We start from the raw sequence: 21,168 nt of genomic DNA on the forward strand, positions 1-21,168 counted from the left end.
GATCTCACACAGCAAACAGACTGTGTCCTCTGGAGTGGAAATAAAGCCACCAGTTCCTAAAACTAATGGTAATGTTCCTGAGCGTAACTGTGCACATCGGGATCTTTGTCTTTTAAGTTCTACTTCAAAGTTCTGCACTGAAGTTATTCTTTATGAGACAATACATTTGTAACTTTAGTTTACACCACGTAGATCTTGTTTTTTTAATGGTCTTTGACCATAAGAATACGATGTATGATTTTTTTTAATGGGTGTAGTTGCTGTATTATTTGCTACTCTTCAGTTGGATATAGACTTTGGGAAATTGTTCCTGGGGAAGGAAGACCTTTCTTCGGAAATGAGAAGGACATATTTGTAGCAGCTCTCATGCCGCTACCTGTGGGTTTCCCCCAAAAGCACCAAGGATCAGACATGACCAAAGTGGTTCCGTTTGGAAAAATTTCTTTATTGCGTTTCACACAACCCAGAGCAGAGCGCAAAACTGCGCCTCTGCTCACTCTTCTGCTCCACTTTCCACTCTCCACTGAGCCCTTTTATGAGGGCGGCCTCGGCTGCTGAGTGATTGCCAATCACCAGCAGCCGAGGCCAAATTGGAGACAGCTGCCACATATCCCCACCACCCGATTTAGGCCGGGGCTCCATCCGGCCTAACCTACTCCCCCTCCCCCATGAAAGCTTGGTCGGAGGAGGGGGCTCTGGGGGACCGGGTTCAGCACGTGGGGGCTCTGGGGTTCAGGACGGGGGGGACGGGAAGCTGAAGGCCGCCGGAACGGGGGTCGGCAGCTCCGACAGGTCCTGGGAGTCGGCAGCTCCGACGGGTCCTGGGGCTCGGCAGCTCCTGGGGAGCGGGGCTCGGCAGCTCTGACGGGTCCCGGGGCTTGGGGGTCGGCTCCGGCGACGGGTCATGGGGAAAGGGAGCCGGCCTTCGCGCCGACGGGTCCTGGAGGGCCTTGAGGAACTGGTGGTTCTCCTCCTCCTGTGCCCGCCGCATCTCCTCTATCCGGGCCAGCATCTGCCCCAAGCTGCCGAATGGATCCTCTGGCCGGTCCAGCTGCATCCCTTCCAGGTGCTTTGTTCCAGGGGGCCCCACGTTGGGCTCCAGTGTAGCAGCTCTTATGCCGCTACCCGTGGGTTTCCCCCAAAAGCACCAAGGATCAGCCATGACCAAAGAGGTTCTGTTTGGAAACATTTCTTTAGTGTGTTTCACACAACCCAGCGCAGACTGCAAAACTGCACCTCTGCTCACTCTCCACTGAGAGCTTTTATGAGCGCGGCCTCGGCTGCTGACTGATTGCCAATCACCAGCAGCCGAGGCCAAATTGGAGACAGCTGCCACAATATTGTTTTCCGAAACTACTGAAAGGGGCTGCACTTAAAAATGACCCTGGAAAATGACTGCCTGATAAGGGGATGTAAGCTACAGTGTTAGAATGTTATTATGGGTATTTTCAAATATATTCAAAACTTTGTTATGAAATATGACTAAACTATATATTTCGCTTTGGATCAAATGTGTGTTGTACTGTTCTCGCTAAAGGTTGTTTTTCAAACGTGTTCTTCAGCTAAACAGCCAGCCTAACAATACATTCTCCAGCACCGTATTCTCCAAGAAACAGACAGATGTTTTATTTTGCAGTTTTAATGGAGGAAAATGTAATAATTTGTAAAACTGAAAAAGAGCACAACACACATGCCTTTGTAAATACAATAGTACATCATTGTGCATTTGACGATTAACTAAGAATCACCAAAACTGTATTCAAAACAAAGAAATATTAACCTAAACATGTTAATATAAATGTGAACTGTGGATGATTTACGGATGAAGCCGATTTAGTGGACATTAAGGCGAGGATTGAGCAGATTGTTAACCGATTGTAACTCCGTGAGTTTGTGGGCCAAAAGGAACTTCCTGAACGTCACTTCCGGTTACTCCGTGTTTATGATCTACCTAATGCAACTATCCACAAACGCCAGTAGGTATTGCTAGAGGGCACATAACATATAGAAATAAACTGGTTCTGATGTGTATTATGATACTCGAGTGATCTCCTGTGGGAGCAGTGAGAGTCCACCAGCCCAAGCTCGTGTGTTAATGACCCCCCCCCCCCCCCCCCAGGACAACAGCTCAGTACATCATCATTGCAAAAAACTACAAAGTCGCCATCCCTCTTCAAGATGAGGGTTTGACATGCACCATAGACAAGGTGTTCAACGTTTTCTGGGTTTGCAACATGGCATCTTCTGCCCAACTCGAATCTCTATAGTTTCTTTGAGCATATTTATGACATGCCCAACTCATATGGGGAAAGAGATCTTGTGCAAGTCCATCCATTTTAAGATGAACAGATTTATACAATTGTATGTAGTCAAAACCACTGTCAAAGAACTTTCCATAACTAATTATTATACCAGACATCTCCACAGGCAACACACTCTGGTTGCAAACCCATGGCATTTGGAACAAATCGTCAATTTCATTAATGTGTCAGAGGATGTTTCTACATCAACTTGCTCAAATGCTCTGGACACTCCAGAAATAGATTTGGACACTCCTACTAATCTTAATTTTCAGACCACCATGACACTGCAGCTACATTTGTTGCCATATTAGCAAAGACTGAAAGTTATGTATTTATATGTATTGACTGTATTTTGTGCATGAAATGTTGGTTTACAGTTGTCGTTTTTAGAAAACAGATCTGTGAACATCTGTCAAATGTTTTATGATATGAAATAATTGATATTTTGCCGTCATCAAATTGTTTCTGAATTAACTCAATTTGAACTAGTTCTTCAAATATCACAAACAAGAATACATTAATTATTTATTTATAGTTATTTACTTCATTGTGTGTATAACATTTTCGTTTACAGTGCAGTGACAACAAGCCCAAGGAAGGACAGCTAAGGCAGCTGTCAATTTGCCCAACACGTGAAGAAAGAGAATGTAGGGCAACCGCCTGCCCACTCAGAAGAGGGAAAGATTGAAGAGGATGTCGCGACACGCTGGCGTGACGGACAGGCCCTCATAGTGGCTGAATCCAGAGCTACACCGATGAAGGTTATGGTCTGAGAAGGGCTGCCGCTGTCTCCTGACCGTAGGGATAAACCGCCAGTGAACAGGGGCAGGAGGCGACCGCCCACTGCTGCTCTGGCCAGCCGCATGCCTCCGCTACTGCCTCGAAGTCTCTAAAAACGACTGCATGTCATCCACCGCATTTTCTGGAGAGCCACCCCAGCCAAGGGGAAAGGGATCGCGTGGCCGTAGCTGTTTGGTCGGCAAGCTGTTCCAGGGCGTTAGTCTGCCTCTCTGCATGGGGCCAGGAGTGTCCCAGTATCTGCTGGTCCGCCTCCGCCTGGTCCCACTGCATTGCTGCGATCACCCAGCATCTGCCCCATGTAATCACTTGTTGGGTCAGCAGATCTGGATATTGTGCGATGCTCTCCACTTGTGGTTTTCAAAAAATATATATTGAATTTTTAAAAGGGGCCCCACGTTGGGCTCCAGTGTAACAGGTTGGTGGCGGTCACAGGTAGGTATCTCCCCCCAAGCACCAAAGGATGAGCATTCACAAATGATATATTCTGTAATATGCTTTATTTCAGTAGACTGTGCCCCTGCTCCGCACTCTCTCGCGCCTTCATCTTCTGTTGCTTTTATAGCGGTTGGCAAACATCTTTCGGTGAATGACCGACACCTCTAATCTGGAGTGTATTCTTAATGAAAGTAACTATCTTATTCTAGAAAGAAGAAAAAAACATCTCTCTCCTCAGTCCCTACTGCTCCTTTATGGGGACAGATACACACACAGAGATTGGCTTCAGCTGGGCTGATTACCAATCAGCCACCAGTTGAGGCTAATTAGACACTGTTCCTGAACCACCCTCCCGCTCCACCCACACCGCAGCCAAGGCTAAACACCCCACTGCCACAGCCAGATTTATCTCTTGGGGAGCCCTGGAGCAACTGGGAGCCGGCTTTTGTATTGGGTTGGATCTGGCTGGCGTGACGGAGGAGGTCAAGCCCACCGCGTGGGTGTTCCATCTCTGCCAGTCTAGCAGCCCTTACTACGTAAGTCATAATGCTGCAGCCCATGCACAGGTTTTCTGAGAGGCCTCCCTAAGGGGCTCGAGGCCAAGGCAAGAGGGGCAAAGGTCATGGCCATCCTCAGGCTGGAGAGGGGCCATACAGGTCCAACAGCCGGCAGAGATGAGCATAGCCACGAGTCTGGAGGAACCCTGCTTTCCGAGGGAGTAAGGACACTCTCCTTATGGTACGTACACACCAAAAGCGATGCTCGACGATTTGCCGTTGACACCAAAAGCGTTGTGAAGCTCCGTGAGGCGGGCTTATCTCTGTGTCTCGTCACCGTAAAGACCGTTATCATTTCCTTCATCCACCACGAAAGAGCTAACAACTAGTTCTGCTATATATTTGTTGAGGACATCCCACAAACGTCTGAAACAGCTAACGCCCGAGTGTTTGGGTTTATAACATTATCATCATATATATTTATATATTTATATTTATATATTTATATATATACATGACATCACCCGCAGGCTCACACAGCTCGGTCACTTTTACCAATTAAGTTAACTGTTACGTCTGAAAGACTTCGCCCAGCGATCGAGAGCAGAACATGTAAAAGTGTGTTATTGTGTTCATAACATTATCGGCCTTCTTGTTCTGATTCAACAGCGGCGGACAGCGATGACGCAGCAACTCAAGAGCTGATTGGCCGAGTTGCGAAATTATCGCTCAAAGTTTAAATATTTCAACTTGGGTTTAAATTTGCGCCGCTCAAAACTCATATTGCAGCTTTTATTGCTAGGGTCCTAGCAGTAGCTTGAGCAAGAGCACGGCGCTACTGCGGCCGGGTCCTGTGGGACAGCTCAAATACAATACACAATACAATGGCCTCCATTAGCCTGAGCGGAGACACTTTGCTTGCTATGCATGGTGGCAATGCTACCAAGGTCAACACACACGCTATCCGAATCGCTACCGAGGCCGGTCACGCCTGTGTAGCAGCCTAGCTACGCCCGGCGGACACGCTCGTTAGCATACAATTAGCAGGAGCGGGAGTGCTCTGCCAACTGTGAAATATGCAGTCATAGACAACAAATGTATTCGATCTAACCCGATTGATGCTTCACGGTGAAGGTGCACTGGTAAAGAGAAAGATAGACCTGTGCTTTCTCGGTCCGGCTCGATGGTCCGCCGTAGAAAAAGCGCATTCTTCCTCCTAAGAGGGACAGCATGTCGCAGCCTTTGGACATATTTGTAGCAGCTCTCATGCCGCTACCTGTGGGTTTCCCCCAAAAGCACCAAGGATCAGACATGACCAAAGTGGTTCCGTTTGGAAAAATTTCTTTATTGCGTTTCACACAACCCAGAGCAGAGCGCAAAACTGCGCCTCTGCTCACTCTTCTGCTCCACTTTCCACTCTCCACTGAGCCCTTTTATGAGGGCGGCCTCGGCTGCTGAGTGATTGCCAATCACCAGCACCCGAGGCCAAATTGGAGACAGCTGCCACATATCCCCACCACCCGATTTGGGCGGGCTCCATCCGGCCTAACCTACCCTCCCCATGAAAGCTTGGTCGGAGGAGGCTCTGGGGACCGGTTCAGCACGTGGGGGCTCTGGGGTTCAGGACGGGGGGAACGGGAAGCTGAAGGCCGCCGGAACGGGGGTCGGCAGCTCCGACAGGTCCTGGGAGTCGGCAGCTCCGGCGGGTCCTGGGGCTCGGCAGCTCCTGGGGAGGGCTCGGCAGCTCTGACGGGTCCCGGGGCTTGGGGGTCGGCTCAGCGACGGGTCATGGGGAAAGGAGCCGGCCCCAGCGCCGACGGTCCTGGAGGGCCTTGAGGAACTGGTGGTTCTCCTCCTCCTGTGCCGCGCATCTCCTCTATCCGGGCCAGCATCCCCAAGCTGCCGAATGGATCCTCTGGCGGTCCAGCTGCATCCCTTCCAGGTGCTTTGTTCCAGGGGGCCCCACGTTGGGCTCCAGTGTAGCAGCTCTATGCCGCTACCGTGGGTTTCCAAAAGCACCAAGGATCAGCCATGACCAAAGAGGTTCTGTTTGAAACATTTCTTTAGTGTGTTTCACAACCCAGCGCAGACTGCAAAACTGCACCTCTGCTCACTCTCCACTGAGAGCTTTTAGGAGCGCGGCCTCGGCTGCTGACTGATTGCCAATCACCAGCAGCCGAGGCCAAATTGGAGACAGCTGCCACAATATTGTTTTCCAAACTACTGAAAGGGGCTGCACTTAATAATGACCCTGGAAAATGACTGCCTGATAAGGGGATGTAAGCTACAGTGTTAGAATGTTATTATGGGTATTTTCAAATATATTCAAAACTTTGTTATGAAATATGACTAAACTATATATTTCGCTTTGGATCAAATGTGTGTTGTACTGTTCTCGCTAAAGGTTGTTTTTCAAACGTGTTCTTCAGCTAAACAGCCAGCCTAACAATACATTCTCCAGCACCGTATTCTCCAAGAAACAGACAGATGTTTTATTTTGCAGTTTTAATGGAGGAAAATGTAATAATTTGTAAAATTTAAAAAGAGCACAAAACACATGCCTTTGTAAATACATCATTATGCATTTGACAATTAACTAACAATAACCAAAACTGTAGAAATATTAGCCTAAACATGTTAATATATATGTAAACTGTGGATGACTTGCGGATGAAGCCGATTTAGAGGACCTTAAGGCGAGGATTGCGCAGATTGTCAACCGATTGTAACTGAGTTTGTGGACCAAAAGGAACTTCCTGAACGTCACTTCCGGTTACTTCATGTTTATGATCTACCTAGTGCAGCTATCCACAAACACCACTAGGTGTTGCTAGAGGGCACATACCATATCTAAATAAACTGGTTCTGATGTGTATTATGATACTCGAGTGATCTCCTGTGGGAGCAGTGAGAGTCCACCAGCCCAAGCTCGTGTGTTAATGACCCCCCCCCCCCCCCCCCCAGGACAACAGCTCAGTACATCATCATTGCAAAAAACTACAAAGTCGCCATCCCTCTTCAAGATGAGGGTTTGACATGCACCATAGACAAGGTGTTCAACGTTTTCTGGGTTTGCAACATGGCATCTTCTGCCCAACTCGAATCTCTATAGTTTCTTTGAGCATATTTATGACATGCCCAACTCATATGGGGAAAGAGATCTTGTGCAAGTCCATCCATTTTAAGATGAACAGATTTATACAATTGTATGTAGTCAAAACCACTGTCAAAGAACTTTCCATAACTAATTATTATACCAGACATCTCCACAGGCAACACACTCTGGTTGCAAACCCATGGCATTTGGAACAAATCGTCAATTTCATTAATGTGTCAGAGGATGTTTCTACATCAACTTGCTCAAATGCTCTGGACACTCCAGAAATAGATTTGGACACTCCTACGAATCTTAATTTTTCAGACCACCATGACACTGCAGCTACATTTGTTGCCATATTAGCAAAGACTGAAAGTTATGTATTTATATGTATTGACTGTATTTTGTGCATGAAATGTTGGTTTACAGTTGTCGTTTTTAGAAAACAGATCTGTGAACATCTGTCAAATGTTTTTATGATATGAAATAATTGATATTTTGCCGGTCATCAAATTGTTTCTGAATTAACTCAATTTGAACTAGTTCTTCAAATATCACAAACAAGAATACATTAATTATTTATTTATAGTTATTTACTTCATTGTGTGTATAACATTTTTCGTTTACAGTGCAGTGACAACAAGCCCAAGGGAAGGACAGCTGAGGCGGCTGTCAATTTGCCCAACACGTGAAGAAAGAGAATGTAGGGCAACCGCCTGCCCCCTCAGAAGAGGGAAAGATTGAAGAGGATGTCGTCGACACGCTGGCGTGACGGACAGGCCCTCATAGTGGCTGAATCCAGAGCTACACCGATGAAGGTTATGGTCTGAGAAGGGCTGCCGCTGTCTCCCTGACCGTAGGGATAAACCGCCAGTGAACAGGGGCAGGAGGCGAATCGCCCACTGCTGCTCTGGCCAGCCGCATGCCTCCGCTACCGTCTCGAAAGTCTCTAAAAACGACTGCATGTCATCCACCGCCGTCATTTTCTGGAGAGCCACCCCAGCCAAGGGGAAAGGGATCGGCGTAGCCGTAGCTGTTTGGTCGGCAAGCTGTTCCAGGGCGTTAGTCTGCCTCTCTGCATGGGGCCAGGAGTGTCCCCAGTATCTGCTGGTCCGCCTCCGCCTGGTCCCACTGCATTGCTGCGATCACACCCAGCATCTGCCCCATGTAATCACTTGTTGGGTCAGCAGATCTGGATATTGTGCGATGCTCTCCACTTGTGGTTTTCAAAAAATATATATTGAATTTTTAAAAGGGGCCCCACGTTGGGCTCCAGTGTAACAGGTTGGTGGCGGTCACAGGTAGGTATCTCCCCCCAAGCACCAAAGGATGAGCATTCACAAATGATATATTCTGTAATATGCTTTATTTCAGTAGACTGTGCCCCTGCTCCGCACTCTCTCGCGCCTTCATCTTCTGTTGCTTTTTATAGCGGTTGGCAAACATCTTTCGGGTGAATGACCGACACCCTCTAATCTGGAGTGTATTCTTAATGAAAGTAACTATCTTATTCTAGAAAGAAGAAAAAAAACATCTCTCGCTCCTCAGTCCCTACTGCTCCTTTATGGGGACAGATACACACACAGAGATTGGCTTCAGCTGGGCTGATTACCAATCAGCCACCAGTTGAGGCTAATTAGACACTGTTCCCTGAACCACCCCTCCCGCTCCACCCACTCTGCAGCCAAGTCTAAACACCCCCCACTGCCACAGCCAGATTTATCTCTTGGGGGGAGCCCCTGGAGCAACTGGGAGCCGGCTTTTGTATTGGGTTGGATCTGGCTGGCGTGACGGGAGGAGGTCAAGCCCACCGCGTAGGTGTTCCATCTCTGCCAGTCTAGCAGCCCTTACTACGTAAGTCATAATGCTGCAGCCCATGCACAGGTTTTCTGAGAGGCCCTCCCTAAGGGGCTCGAGGCCAAGGCAAGAGGGGCAAAGGTCATGGCCATCCTCAGGCTGGAGAGGGGCCATACAGGTCCAACAGCCGGCAGAGATGAGCATAGCCACGAGTCTGGAGGAACCCTGCTTTCCGAGGGAGTAAGGACACTCTCCTTATGGTACGTACACACCAAAAGCGATGCTCGACGATTTGCCGTGTTGACACCAAAAGCGTTGTGAAGCTCCGTGAGGGGCGGGGCTTATCTCTGTGTCTCGTCACCGTAAAGACCGTTATCATTTCCTTCATCCACCACGAAAGAGCTAACAACTAGTTCTGCTATATATTTGTTGAGGACATCCCACAAACGTCTGAAACAGCTAACGCCCGAGTGTTTGGGTTTATAACATTATCATCATATATATTTATATATTTATATTTATATATTTATATATATACATGACATCACCCGCAGGCTCACACAGCTCGGTCACTTTTACCAATTAAGTTAACTGTTACGTCTGAAAGACTTCCGCTTCCAGCGATACGAGAGCAGAACATGTAAAAGTGTGTTATTGTGTTCATAACATTATCGGCCTTCTTGTTCTGATTCAACAGCGGCGGGACAGCGATGACGCAGCAACTCAAGAGCTGATTGGCCCGAGTTGCGAAATTATCGCCTCAAAGTTTAAATATTTCAACTTGGGTCGAAATTTGCGCCGCTCAAAACTCATATTGCAGCTTTTATTGCTAGGGTCCTAGCAGTAGCTTGAGCAAGAGCACGGCGCTACTGCGGCCCGGGTCCTGTGGGACAGGTCAAATACAATACACAATACAATGGCCTCCATTAGCCTGAGCGGAGACACTTTGCTTGCTATGCATGGTGGCAATGCTACCAAGGTCAACACACACGCTATCCGAATCGCTACCGAGAGCCGGTCACGCCTGTGTAGCAGCCTAGCTACGCCGAGCGGACACGCTCTCGTTAGCATACAATTAGCAGGAGCGGGAGTGCTCTGCCAACTGTGAAATATGCAGTCATAGACAACAAATGTATTCGATCTAACCCGATTGATGCTTCACGGTGAAGGTGCACTGGTAAAGAGAAAAGATAGACCTGTGCTTTCTCCGGTCCGGCTCGATGGTCCGCCGTAGAAAAAAAGCGCATTCTTCCTCCTAAGAGGGACAGCATGTCGCAGCCTTTGGAGGGCAAGAGACGGCAACTCCGACCAGTTGGTGACAAGGCTACCCGCAACGAGCTTCAGAGATAAACTTCTGTACAATTTCAGCTTTAGCTGATGCTAACGTAGTAACCTCGTTAGCCTGCGTAGCGAGTAGATGAAAAAGGACTGATTTCGGGATGACACCAGAATTTATACCCGGCTGGGGGTCATCCAAGGTCACAGTTGATTTTGTTGTAACTAAGACTCGACCTGCGTATGCGTGAGACGGAAGATATCCAGTGCTAAGCACCGCCTCTGGAGGTCAGGAAAGATGAAATAGAACACAACACACACCCTTTGAGAAACTGATCTCAGGCCACTTCCTTTACTACTGTGGGACACACACTCAGGAGGATGTAAAAATGCAGGTACTGTGACAGCTCGCCACTCACCACCACGGGCACATTGCTGGCTCTGCAGTTGAATTAACCTATATTGTTAAAAAGAAAACAATGTGCTATAAAATAGAAGGTACTTTCATTATTAAAAAAGTGGAAGGGCAAATGAAAGTAAACACATAATTTTGTTTTTGGCCTACTTGTAAATAAATATCAATGTATAATAATGTATTTTGCATCTGTTATAGAACCATTTAAAAAAGGGTTGGATATCATGAAAACACCAGATAAAAGGGACTAAATAAGAGGCACATGCCTTTTATTGTATTACCTACAGTGGTGTAGTGGTCCCTGGAGAAGTGGGTATACTCGCGCAAAGGAGAGTTGTTGACGGGGGGGGGGGCCACACTCCGGGGGCCAGTCCAAAGCAGCTCGGGGACCGGATTCGGCCCGCGAGACGCCTATTGAAGAGCCCTGCCATACAGCAAAGGATAAACGCCCTGTTTTATAAATAATGCGCACCAGGCACCAGCGGTGATTGAGAAGTGGGTATACGCTGTGCTGACTGAAAAATAAGTGGGTATACGCCGTATACCTGCGTATACCCTGGACTACACCACTGATTACCTACATTCTATTGGAGGCATCGCCAGTTAATTGAGTTTCCCGAATACTAGAGTAACGGTTGTAGGAACCATTAGGTTAAGTTAGAAAAACGTGTAACCGCGCCATCACTTTTAAAACTGTACCCAGGACCATAGTACGATTACACCTATCAATTCACATAATCTGGTATAGCTACATGGGATGGTGTTACATATGTATCAGAAATGCATAGATACTAGTATCAGATATTAGGCTGATATTTGTGCAAATGGTATAGCATTAAATAAAGATGTATTTATTTATGTTAAAGATGTAACTCTTTAATTATGTATTGCTCATGGAAGCATGTTGAACCTCTTTTGCTCCATATTATAATATTTTAAAGGTTGAGCAGTTGAGTGCATCTCATCCAAGTAGTCAACTGGAGGTATGTGATACTAGTATCAGATATCGGGCCGATACCATGGTAAAACGTCAAGTGACCTAATGTTCAATTTGCATAGTGGGGGGTTGGTTTTTGTGTCAGAGAACTTTAGGACCATTGCATGTAAAACGGAATATGTTCTTTGTAATTTGCCTTCCCAGAAGACACATTGATGGTGCGCACAGATTTCATGCAGCCAAACGGACAGCGCTCATTGAGAACAAGGCCACAAGTGTACTACACAAATATGAAAAATCAGGAACACTCTCTGACATCCAGAAAACTTTTTGTGAAGATAGGTGTCAGTGATCTTGTTGAACGATGTGGATTGTGAGTTAATTCTACCTTTTTCCCTTACTTAGCGTTTATAGATATATATATATATATATATTAGTGCTGTGAAAAATAACGCGTTAACTCAGTTAATTAAATTACAGGTTTAACTAGTTTTTTTTAAAAACGTATTTAACGCATGTGCAGAATGAGCTTCCAATCCGTCTGTTGTTGGTCGTCTCTCCAGCAGCATGTCATTCTGTCTCTACGTGTCGCGTTAACACGACTCCGATCTCCGTCTCGCGCAGGGTTGCCAGGTCTGTGTGACAAAACCAGCCCAATGGCCAATCAAAACCAGCCCAAACCAGCCCAATGGCCAATAAAACAAGCCCAAAAAACAAGCCCAATATCAGAACTCAAAATATGCCTGTGCCAAACCATATACACTGCTTTTAAAGTCCAACAACATTGCTATCATTTCCAAATGTATTGTAATATCTACAAAGTAACAACAAATGGTTAGTATGCCAGCATTAAAAGCAGTTTTCCCAAACAGTTATTTCACCTAGGTCCTAAAATGGCCTTGTGTAATTAGATACAGTATATTATCATAAATAAAATATAGCTCTGTGAAGGTGTAGACCAATTCACTGACGGACAAACTAACCTGTTGCTTTGTCTTGAGGCTTTCTCTTCCCTTTTCTCTCTTCCTCCCTGCCTGGACAACATGAATGTACTGTTTTACTTCATATGCATTTACTGTAGTTAATGCAATACCTTATTTCAACTGAAACACCTTATGTTGCTTCACTATATTTTTATCATATACTTATAGTTCAAACAATGTACGCACTCGACAACTGGAGAACGGAGCAGCATTTCGAATGTGTTTCCCCGTTTTGCTGTGGTTTTGGAGATCACTGTGGTGCGCACGAATCTCGGTTTTGCAGTACCGACAAAAAGCTTTGGTATCATCCCCAGCCACACGTTCTATCCATTCTTTAATTCCGTTTTCACTTTCCCATTCTTTCGTATATTTCTTCCCGTATTTAGCCCACTTACCGGGTGGCATGTTTCTCCAGTGTAGCTAGCTACACTAACTACCAGACCAGAGTTGGGATCGAGCGGGTCGCGGGAGACTGAGGCCCCGTTTACACGATGGGAAAACGCATATATTTTCATGCGTTTTGGCCTTTCATTTACACAAAAACGGAGGTTTTATCACGTTAAACGATCATTTCTAAAAACTCTGGCCAAAGTGGAGATTTCTGAAATCTCCGTTTTTGTGTTTGCGTGTGAACTAGGTCAAACGGAGTTTTAGGTTGTCAAACGTCACAGTATGCGACTAAAAATGCTTCACGTCATGTGAGCGTCCGATGTTTACAGTTAGTTTGGCCGCTCCTACCAGGGTTGCCAGGTCTGTGTGTACCAGCCCAATATCAGAACTCAAAATATGCCCGTGCCAAACCATATACACTGCTTTTAAAGTGTGTGTATGTGGACGTGTCCAATGTCCATGTGTGTACGCGCTGATCTGGAGTCAGTTTGGTAGGATTTGTGTATAAATAAATTATTTCATTTAAAATATGGATTTTTATTTAAAGATATTCATGTAATTTGCATGCAAAATAGGTCTACCCGAACCAGCGGACAACAAATTCAACCCGCGGCAACACTTCAAAAGTAGCCCAATTCCGCGGGAAAACCGCGGACCTGGCAACACTGGTCTCGCGCGTCGCAGAGCTCGGATGCCGGCGTGCGCACTGGTGAGCAATGCAGGGCTCTCAAGTGTCACGCATTGAGCGTGAGACTCACGCATTTCGGTCTTAACTCACGCACTCCCGCCACACATCGTATTTCTCACGCTGAAAAAAACTCTCGGCTCTTTAATGTTTTAATGCAGGGGTGCTCAATACGTCGATCGCGGGCGCCGCAGAGCTTCGATGCCGGCGCGCGCATCACTCTGTCGCGCGAGCCGAGAATTGTTGACCGGGGGGGGGGGGGGGGTAGACGAAAATTACAGGGTGACGGGTGGAGATTTCCCCCTGTTATAATAGTAGGGGAAACACTGGAGTTGATAAGCGTGTCTTCTTGTCTGATCAATACGCAACCCATTTTGACCCAGGAAAAACCCTGAATGTATAGATGGGATTAATCATGATTAATCCACAGAAACCTGTGATTAGCCTGATTAAAAATTTTAATCGTTTCACAGCCCTAATATATATATATAGACACCATACAAGCTACTCTGGAATAACCTACTCACTAACGACAGCCAACAATGGAGCCACCACAACATTGCACTAGTTATTAGAACTAAATCATAAAAGACCTTTTCCATCTGTTACGCTACATTATGTAATAATGTCTCTACGTATTATTCAATTCAATTCAGTTCATTTGTATAGCCCAATTTCACAAATTTCAAATTTGTCTCGGAGTGCTTTACAATCTGTACACATAGACATCCCTGCCCCAAAACCTCACATCGGATCAGGAAAAACTCCCAAATAACCCTTCAGGGGGGAAAAAGGGAAGAAACCTTCAGGAGAGCAACAGAGGAGGATCCCTCTCCAGGATGGACAGAACAATAGATGTCATGTGTACAGAAGGACAGATTTAGAGTTAAAATACATTCAATGAATATGACAATATAATATATCTAGAAAAGTCTTCCTACATTGAAGGATGTAAAAGCATGTTTGTCTTGGAGTGGATTAAAAATCCTCTTTTTAGTAAACTGTAACATGGATATGTTTAAAATAATGTTTTTATGAGGCACAAATGATGACAAACTGTGTTCCAGATCCAAAGAAAAGATCAATATGTTTGCTATTGTGAACAAACAAAGTAATAGGGGACAAATAACTCTTGAGGTCACAAAGACCTTTAAAAAAAGGTGACCTGATCTAATAGGACATGTGTCTGATGTCAAGTTGACAAACCAAATGCACTCCCTGAATAATATGGAAAAACATGACATAATACCCCTTGAAGCTTTTAAGTGGCTGTTGAAAAGTTGGGACTCTGTAATTGGTGGTTATTCTGCCTCAGAGGAGGGGTTTTTAAAACCATCAAGCCTAGTCACATATAAATGTGGCTGCAAATACAGCTTAAGTTGTACACTTTGATACTGTCCAGGACAAACTGCTGTTGAAACATGGCGAAGCACTGGGGTGTCACTTCTTTTGTGGCACTAGCACTGCTGGCATGCTTCGCTGGGACAGAGGTAGAAGCTCAGGACAAAAGGTTTTCAAATTCTCTCCCACAGGTCATTCCACAAGGTAGGGGTGTATCAGACGACGGCGGTCACGGCGGCGACGGCGGCCACGGAGGCTTCATCGGCCACGGCGGCGACGGCGGCCACGGGGGCACCGGTAGCTGGACCGGCAGCGGCGGCAGCGGCGGCCACGGCGGCCATGGCGGCTTCATCGGCAGCGGCGGCCACGGCGGCCACGGCGGGGACGCCCTCCCCCGCCGCTACCGCCACCGCTACCGCAACAACTACTACTATGATCAGGATCAGCAGCAGAACCCAACAAACTCACAGACGCCACTCGGACCCATTTTGCCAAACATTCCTCCTGCCCAGAGTTGTGACGTGCCAAAAAACACGAGAATCACATGTGGACTTCCTGATATCTCTACTGAACACTGCAAAGAGATAAACTGCTGCTCTGATGGACGGCACTGCTTTTATGGAAAGGCAGGTGAGTTTTGAAGAGAATGTCATGCAATGGACCGTAATGGAGGACGCAGAAAAGCTGTTCTGCATATTTAACATGTCAACGTTTGTTTTTATGCCACCAGTGACCGTTCAGTGCACCAAGGATGGCCAGTTCATTGTCGTAGTGGCGAGAGATGCCACTCTGCCCAACATTGACCTCGAGTCAATCTCACTCTTGAGCAAAGCTCCAGGCTGTACACATGTTGACTCTAATTCAGACTTTGCCATCTATAACTTTGGTGTTACCGCATGTGGCACCGTTGTTTCGGTAAGAACTTGAGTTTCTCAACTTTTCGACCAGTTAGATAAAGTTACATTTGTACCACATTTTGCCATTTTCTTTTACCTTTTGCAGGAGGAGCCTGGTGTTATAATCTATGAGAACAGAATGTTGTCCTCATATGAAGTGGAAACCGGGCGTTTAGGAGTCATTACCAGAGACAGTCAATTTGAGTAGGTGATGCTTTTTTAAAGTATTTTTGTAATATCTAAAAACAGATCTGACTAAGCAACATAATGCCTGTTTTCTCTTTTTCAGATTGCTCTTCCAGTGTCGGTACATCGGCACCACTGTTCAAACTGTGGTTGTAGAAGTATCACCGTTACTAGATCCTCCTATATCAGTTGCTGCTGTGGGACCCATCAGAGTGGAACTGAGGTTGGGTAATGGACAGTGCATTTCAAAGGGTTGTGTTGAAGGTAAGTGAATGTCGGCCTGGCCAAGCTGCTGTGTTTGTAGATGTCTGTCATGCTAACTGGTCCCTGCTCTCACAGAGGAAGTGGCCTATGCTTCGTACTACACTGATGCTGACTATCCTGTCAGTAAAGTACTGAGGGACCCTGTGTACGTGGAGGTTCGACTCCTTGAGAAGACAGATCCCAACCTTGTCCTGACTCTTGGTCGCTGTTGGGCAACCACAAGCCCCAACCCTCACACTCTGCCCCAGTGGGACATTCTGACAGACGGGTAAAAACTAAAACACCAATTACACACACTGTCCTGTTTATGACAACATGATCAATCATTTATGTCAGAGTTTACATTTCTGCTCATTAGGAGTAGTGAAAGAGAAATGAATGCTATGAAAACACTCACTTCCTTTTTTAATTGAAATACAGAGGAGTTGTCTTCATGCCGTTTCTTTTCATCCAGGTGTCCAAGCAGGAACGATAAATACATGTCTTCACTGGTTCCAGTCGGTTCCTCCTCTGGTCTGCTCTTCCCCAGTCACTACAGACGTTTCTTTTTCAAAATGTTTACCTTTGTTGGCCAAACGTCATCAAAGTCGACCAAATCTCAACCCTTGAGGGAACAGGTAATAATTGAATCCATTGATGATAAACTGATCCAACAAATATGTTTGTATTGCTCTGCTTACATGGTTTTCTTTGTTTAGGTGTACATTCACTGCAGTACAGCAGTGTGCACTCCTGTAATGGGATACTCCTGTGAACCAATGTGCTACAGAAAAAGTAAGAGATGAATTTATAATCTGCAGAATGAAAGGAGCAATATGGAATCAAGTCTGACCCCATTTGTTTGTCTGTTTGTAGAGAGAGATGTCATGGATGTGGCCCAGACAAGTTCTCAGCCAAAGGTCGTGGTTTCTGTAGGACCAGTGGACATGGGTGCGTCTTGGCAGTAAACAGCAGTGTCAAACTCAAATATTTGTCCGAGATCATGAAGTAAAAGATTTGCATATTACAGACTATATTGTAATGATTGCAAAAAGATTACAAAGTGTGCTGCAGGAAGAATGAAATTGATCCCGAAAGTATTGTAGACACAATTGTATTAAAATATATTGGCTTTGATTTGCTGTCAATCTTTTGATGACTTGTGTGCATAATACTTTTTGTTCATTATTAGTGATGTTCTAACAAACTGTTACACTGGCAGTAATAATTCATGGTTCTTCTGAAACGAAACAAAATACAAAAAACATTTCGTGAGATAGAAAGATAGATTGATATCAGTATTTTTGTGTCAGCACATAAAGTGCCCAACCCTCATGGGGCAAAGACACCAACAGTGCAGCTGCTGTGGACACATTTCATATAGTTTCATTCAATTAGAAATGTACAGGTTACTTCACTGCTATATCTTAAACAAAACATTCTGCCTTCTCTCCCAGGCCTGGGAAATAAAAAGATTCCTTTACTGAAGCACAACTTAAGTTTTCCCAGTTAACTAGTTAAAATAAATCAACATAAACTGAAGTCATTTTACTAAACACTACATCCCTTATGTCCTCGTCGATAGGACAGTAAATATATCGAAAATATATGTCACATAAAGTGAGAAAGTCACTCTCAGGTAGCTTGTGGCTCCACTTTTTGATATTTGTTGTTGATGATGTTTATTGTCATCATAAAAAGATCCAACACAATTTAGTTGGCGACTCAATCAGTTCAGTTCAGCAGCAATGATGTTCTGCCAGCTGGTGAGGAGAGTGATGGTGAGTTATCTTCCATGCATATAAGATACAGTAATGTGTTGTATTTATTTGATGGTCACTAGGACTTTGGCATATTTTTTGATAACAGGCATGAGGTGTCTGAATCCCAGATTTCTTCATAACCATACTATGTTAAATCAAATAGAATAGTTTTAATATTCCCACAATGGCTAAACAATTTAGAAAAAAACCTAATTGTGAATTGTCTGAATTCCCCCAGCACACCCTTGTGGACTCTGCTTTTTCTATTGTGATAATGTGGTGGACAACTTAATATCTGATATGGCATCACTAATTGTATACCATTAGTTTGTGTGTGTTCTGCTTGTGTGGCCCTGCCGATGTGCCCAGCCCACTCCTCCTCTCTACCTCCATCTGCCTGATGGATTGTGGAGGTCTGGATCGTAGTCCATGCCTATACTACGAACTATTCATACACTCTGTCTTACTGATTGGATGTGTTGTAACTCTGTAATGATTCCTTGTACACATGACATCTATTGTATCTGTCCATCCGGTGAAAGGGATCCTCCTCTGTTCCTCTCCTGACGGTTTCTTCCCTCTTTTCCCTGTGAAAGTTTTTTTTCTATTTCTTGCGAGTTTTTCCTGATCCAATGTGAGGTCCTGGGAAAGGGATGTCGTATGAGTACAGATTGTATAGCCCTTTAAGGCAAATTTGGAATTTGTGATATTGGGCAATACAAAATAAACTGAATTGAATATACAGGACTGTCTCAGAAAATTAGAATATTGTGATAAAGTTCTTTATTTTCTGTAATGCAATTAAAAAAACAAAAATTTCATGCATTCTGGATTCATTACAAATCAACTGAAATATTGCAAGCCTTTTATTCTTTTAATATTGCTGATTATGGCTTACAGCTTAAGAAAACTCTAAAATCCTATCTCATAAAATTTTAATATTTCCTCAGACCAAGTAAAAAAAAAGATTTATAACAGCTGAGTGTTTGTCAAGGCTCAGGAAACCCTTGCAGGTGTTTCGAGTTAATTAGACAATTCAAGTGATTTGTTTAATACCCTACTAGTATACTTTTTCATGATATTCTAATATTTAGAGATAAGGATATTTGAGTTTTCTTAAGCTGTAAGCCATAATCAGCAATATTAAAAGAATAAAAGGCTTGCAATATTTCAGTTGATTTGTAATGAATCCAGAATGCATGACATTTTTGTTTTTTTAATTGCATGACAGAAAATAAAGACCTTCATCACAATATTCTAATTTTCTGAGACAGTCCTGTATATATATATATATTTATATATATATATATATATATATTTATATATATATATATTTATATATATATATGTATATTGGGGCTCGCTGTCAACGTATTGAAGCAAAGTGAGGATGTCTTTCTATTTGACAAAAGCCTGAACCACTATTTACAGTCCAAACAGATGGATTTGCACGTAAAGGACAATAGTTTAATTAAAAGAATAAACATTGATACACTATGAATATTTGTTCTTTTAATCAAACTGTCTCTCATTCATATGTGTCATTTAAGGCCAGTGGTGTAGTGGGGATTTTTTTACTGGGGGGACGCTATTTTAATTAGGTCATCCCAAACAATGCCACATAAGTGCGCACGCGTGCAGTGCAATCACAAAACGGGCAGACAGGTCTACAGAAACCACCGGTATGCCTAGTCCTACTTTAGTTGCTGCAAAAAATCCGTGTTACTCACCGTTGAAATCATTCAGAGGAAACGCCACAGTGGGTCTGGATCCTTGCCAGATTCGGCTGCAGCCTGTCGTGACCTCTTGTCTTCAGCTGAGCGATGTCGTCTCAGCCAAGTTGTTACATATCCTGTCGGATCCCACTGGGTCAGAGGTGGACCATGTAGCTTTATGAACATCAAGGTGGATACCCGTTCAACCAGCAACCTGTTGCGCGTTGGGGTGATGATCAGATTCATCTGGCTGAATCCCCTTTCACATTCTGCCGTGCTGCATGGTATCAGTCTAGTGCAGTTCATCAAGGGCCTGAGCTCGGCAGGTGTAGCATCGTCTACAGTGCTCTCCACAAAGTCTCGGAATGCATTTATTGCACTTACAGTCGGCAGCCTGAATCGTTGGCACAGTTCACTCACTTGCACCTCTCCGTAGCCAGGCGGCATGGTCTGAGCTGGTGGCCAGTTGTCGCGTTCCAGGACTTTCAGTTGAGCGAGCAAGTGAACATAGTCTGTGTCCGACTGGGCCTGCGAGGCTGCTCCACGAGATGATGCAGTAGTGAACATTCTATGGCTAAGGTTGTTGCTTAGACTCCGGAGAAATTGTTGACGATTGATGGTGACGATTTTGGAGTTGTCTGTGAGCACAACTGTGCCCAGTCTGCCTTCTGATATGGCATTTTCAGCTGCAAGGACCTTGGTCCCAGGTCGCTCCCCCAGTCCATTGATAAAACGAATGCTCCGGTGGATCAGTTTGTCGGCGTAGGCTACTGATGTCGTGCGCTTTTGCAAACATTCTGACAACAGGGCGAACTCATTCAGTGTATCACACATGAGCGCTAACGTTGCTAGCATTATCCACGTCTTCAGGCGGCTCTTCTGGTGATGTAGTAGCAGCTTCACTTGTAGCTGCTTCAGTGCTGCTAGCCTCTTTCTTCTTCTGAATTAAATTCTTTTTAGAAAAGAAGTCGTGCAAAGAACGCGGCGGGATCGCGAGCTGGGGGTGTGTCAGTGACATTGACACTGTCATCACATCAAAGTTTGAGGAGCTGTCCAGATGCTGAAAGAGCGCCACCAGGCCAGGCATAAATTATGCCGTTCATTCCATTTAATTATATTCACGTACAGTATGTAGACACATATATATTAATAATTAGATGGTCATCCGCCCCTCCCAAAAACGTGAGTTATTAAAAACGGAACGTTATCATATTGTTATGCAACAATCGTGCATTTATTTGGTTTCATAATCCCGAAACGTTTTTGTTGAAAAAATACCACCCGGAATCGCTGTTTTTGCAGGACTCTGGCGCAGCGCCGTCTGCTTTTTGCATCACGAGCGTGATGACGAATCATAATAGAAATATTTTTTATTTTTTATTATAATTACTGTGAAATGTATTATGTTG

At 44.9% G+C, this 21,168-nt stretch overlaps 1 protein-coding gene and 1 long non-coding RNA gene across 2 annotated transcripts; one reads left to right on the forward strand and one right to left on the reverse strand.

Annotated features, from left to right (window-relative positions):
• Nucleotides 1–12,178: 12,178 nt before the first annotated feature.
• On the reverse strand, nt 12,179–13,036 carry LOC130192513 (uncharacterized). The gene is made up of 3 exons (XR_008831401.1): nt 12,727–13,036; nt 12,541–12,591; nt 12,179–12,192 (listed from the first exon to the last, which is right to left on the reverse strand). It is a non-coding gene; the product is annotated as an uncharacterized LOC130192513 (long non-coding RNA).
• Nucleotides 13,037–15,015: 1,979 nt separating this feature from the next.
• LOC130193127 (zona pellucida sperm-binding protein 4-like) lies at nt 15,016–17,418 on the forward strand. The gene is made up of 8 exons (XM_056413482.1): nt 15,016–15,586; nt 15,687–15,871; nt 15,959–16,056; nt 16,142–16,302; nt 16,378–16,570; nt 16,757–16,919; nt 17,001–17,076; nt 17,158–17,418. Exons 1-8 carry the CDS (start codon nt 15,037–15,039, stop codon nt 17,247–17,249), a joined length of 1,518 nt encoding a protein of 505 aa, XP_056269457.1. The 5' UTR covers nt 15,016–15,036; the 3' UTR covers nt 17,250–17,418.
• Nucleotides 17,419–21,168: the final 3,750 nt, after the last annotated feature.

Source organism: Pseudoliparis swirei, chromosome 4 (assembly GCF_029220125.1).
Source record: "Pseudoliparis swirei isolate HS2019 ecotype Mariana Trench chromosome 4, NWPU_hadal_v1, whole genome shotgun sequence".
Lineage (NCBI taxonomy): Eukaryota > Metazoa > Chordata > Actinopteri > Perciformes > Liparidae > Pseudoliparis > Pseudoliparis swirei.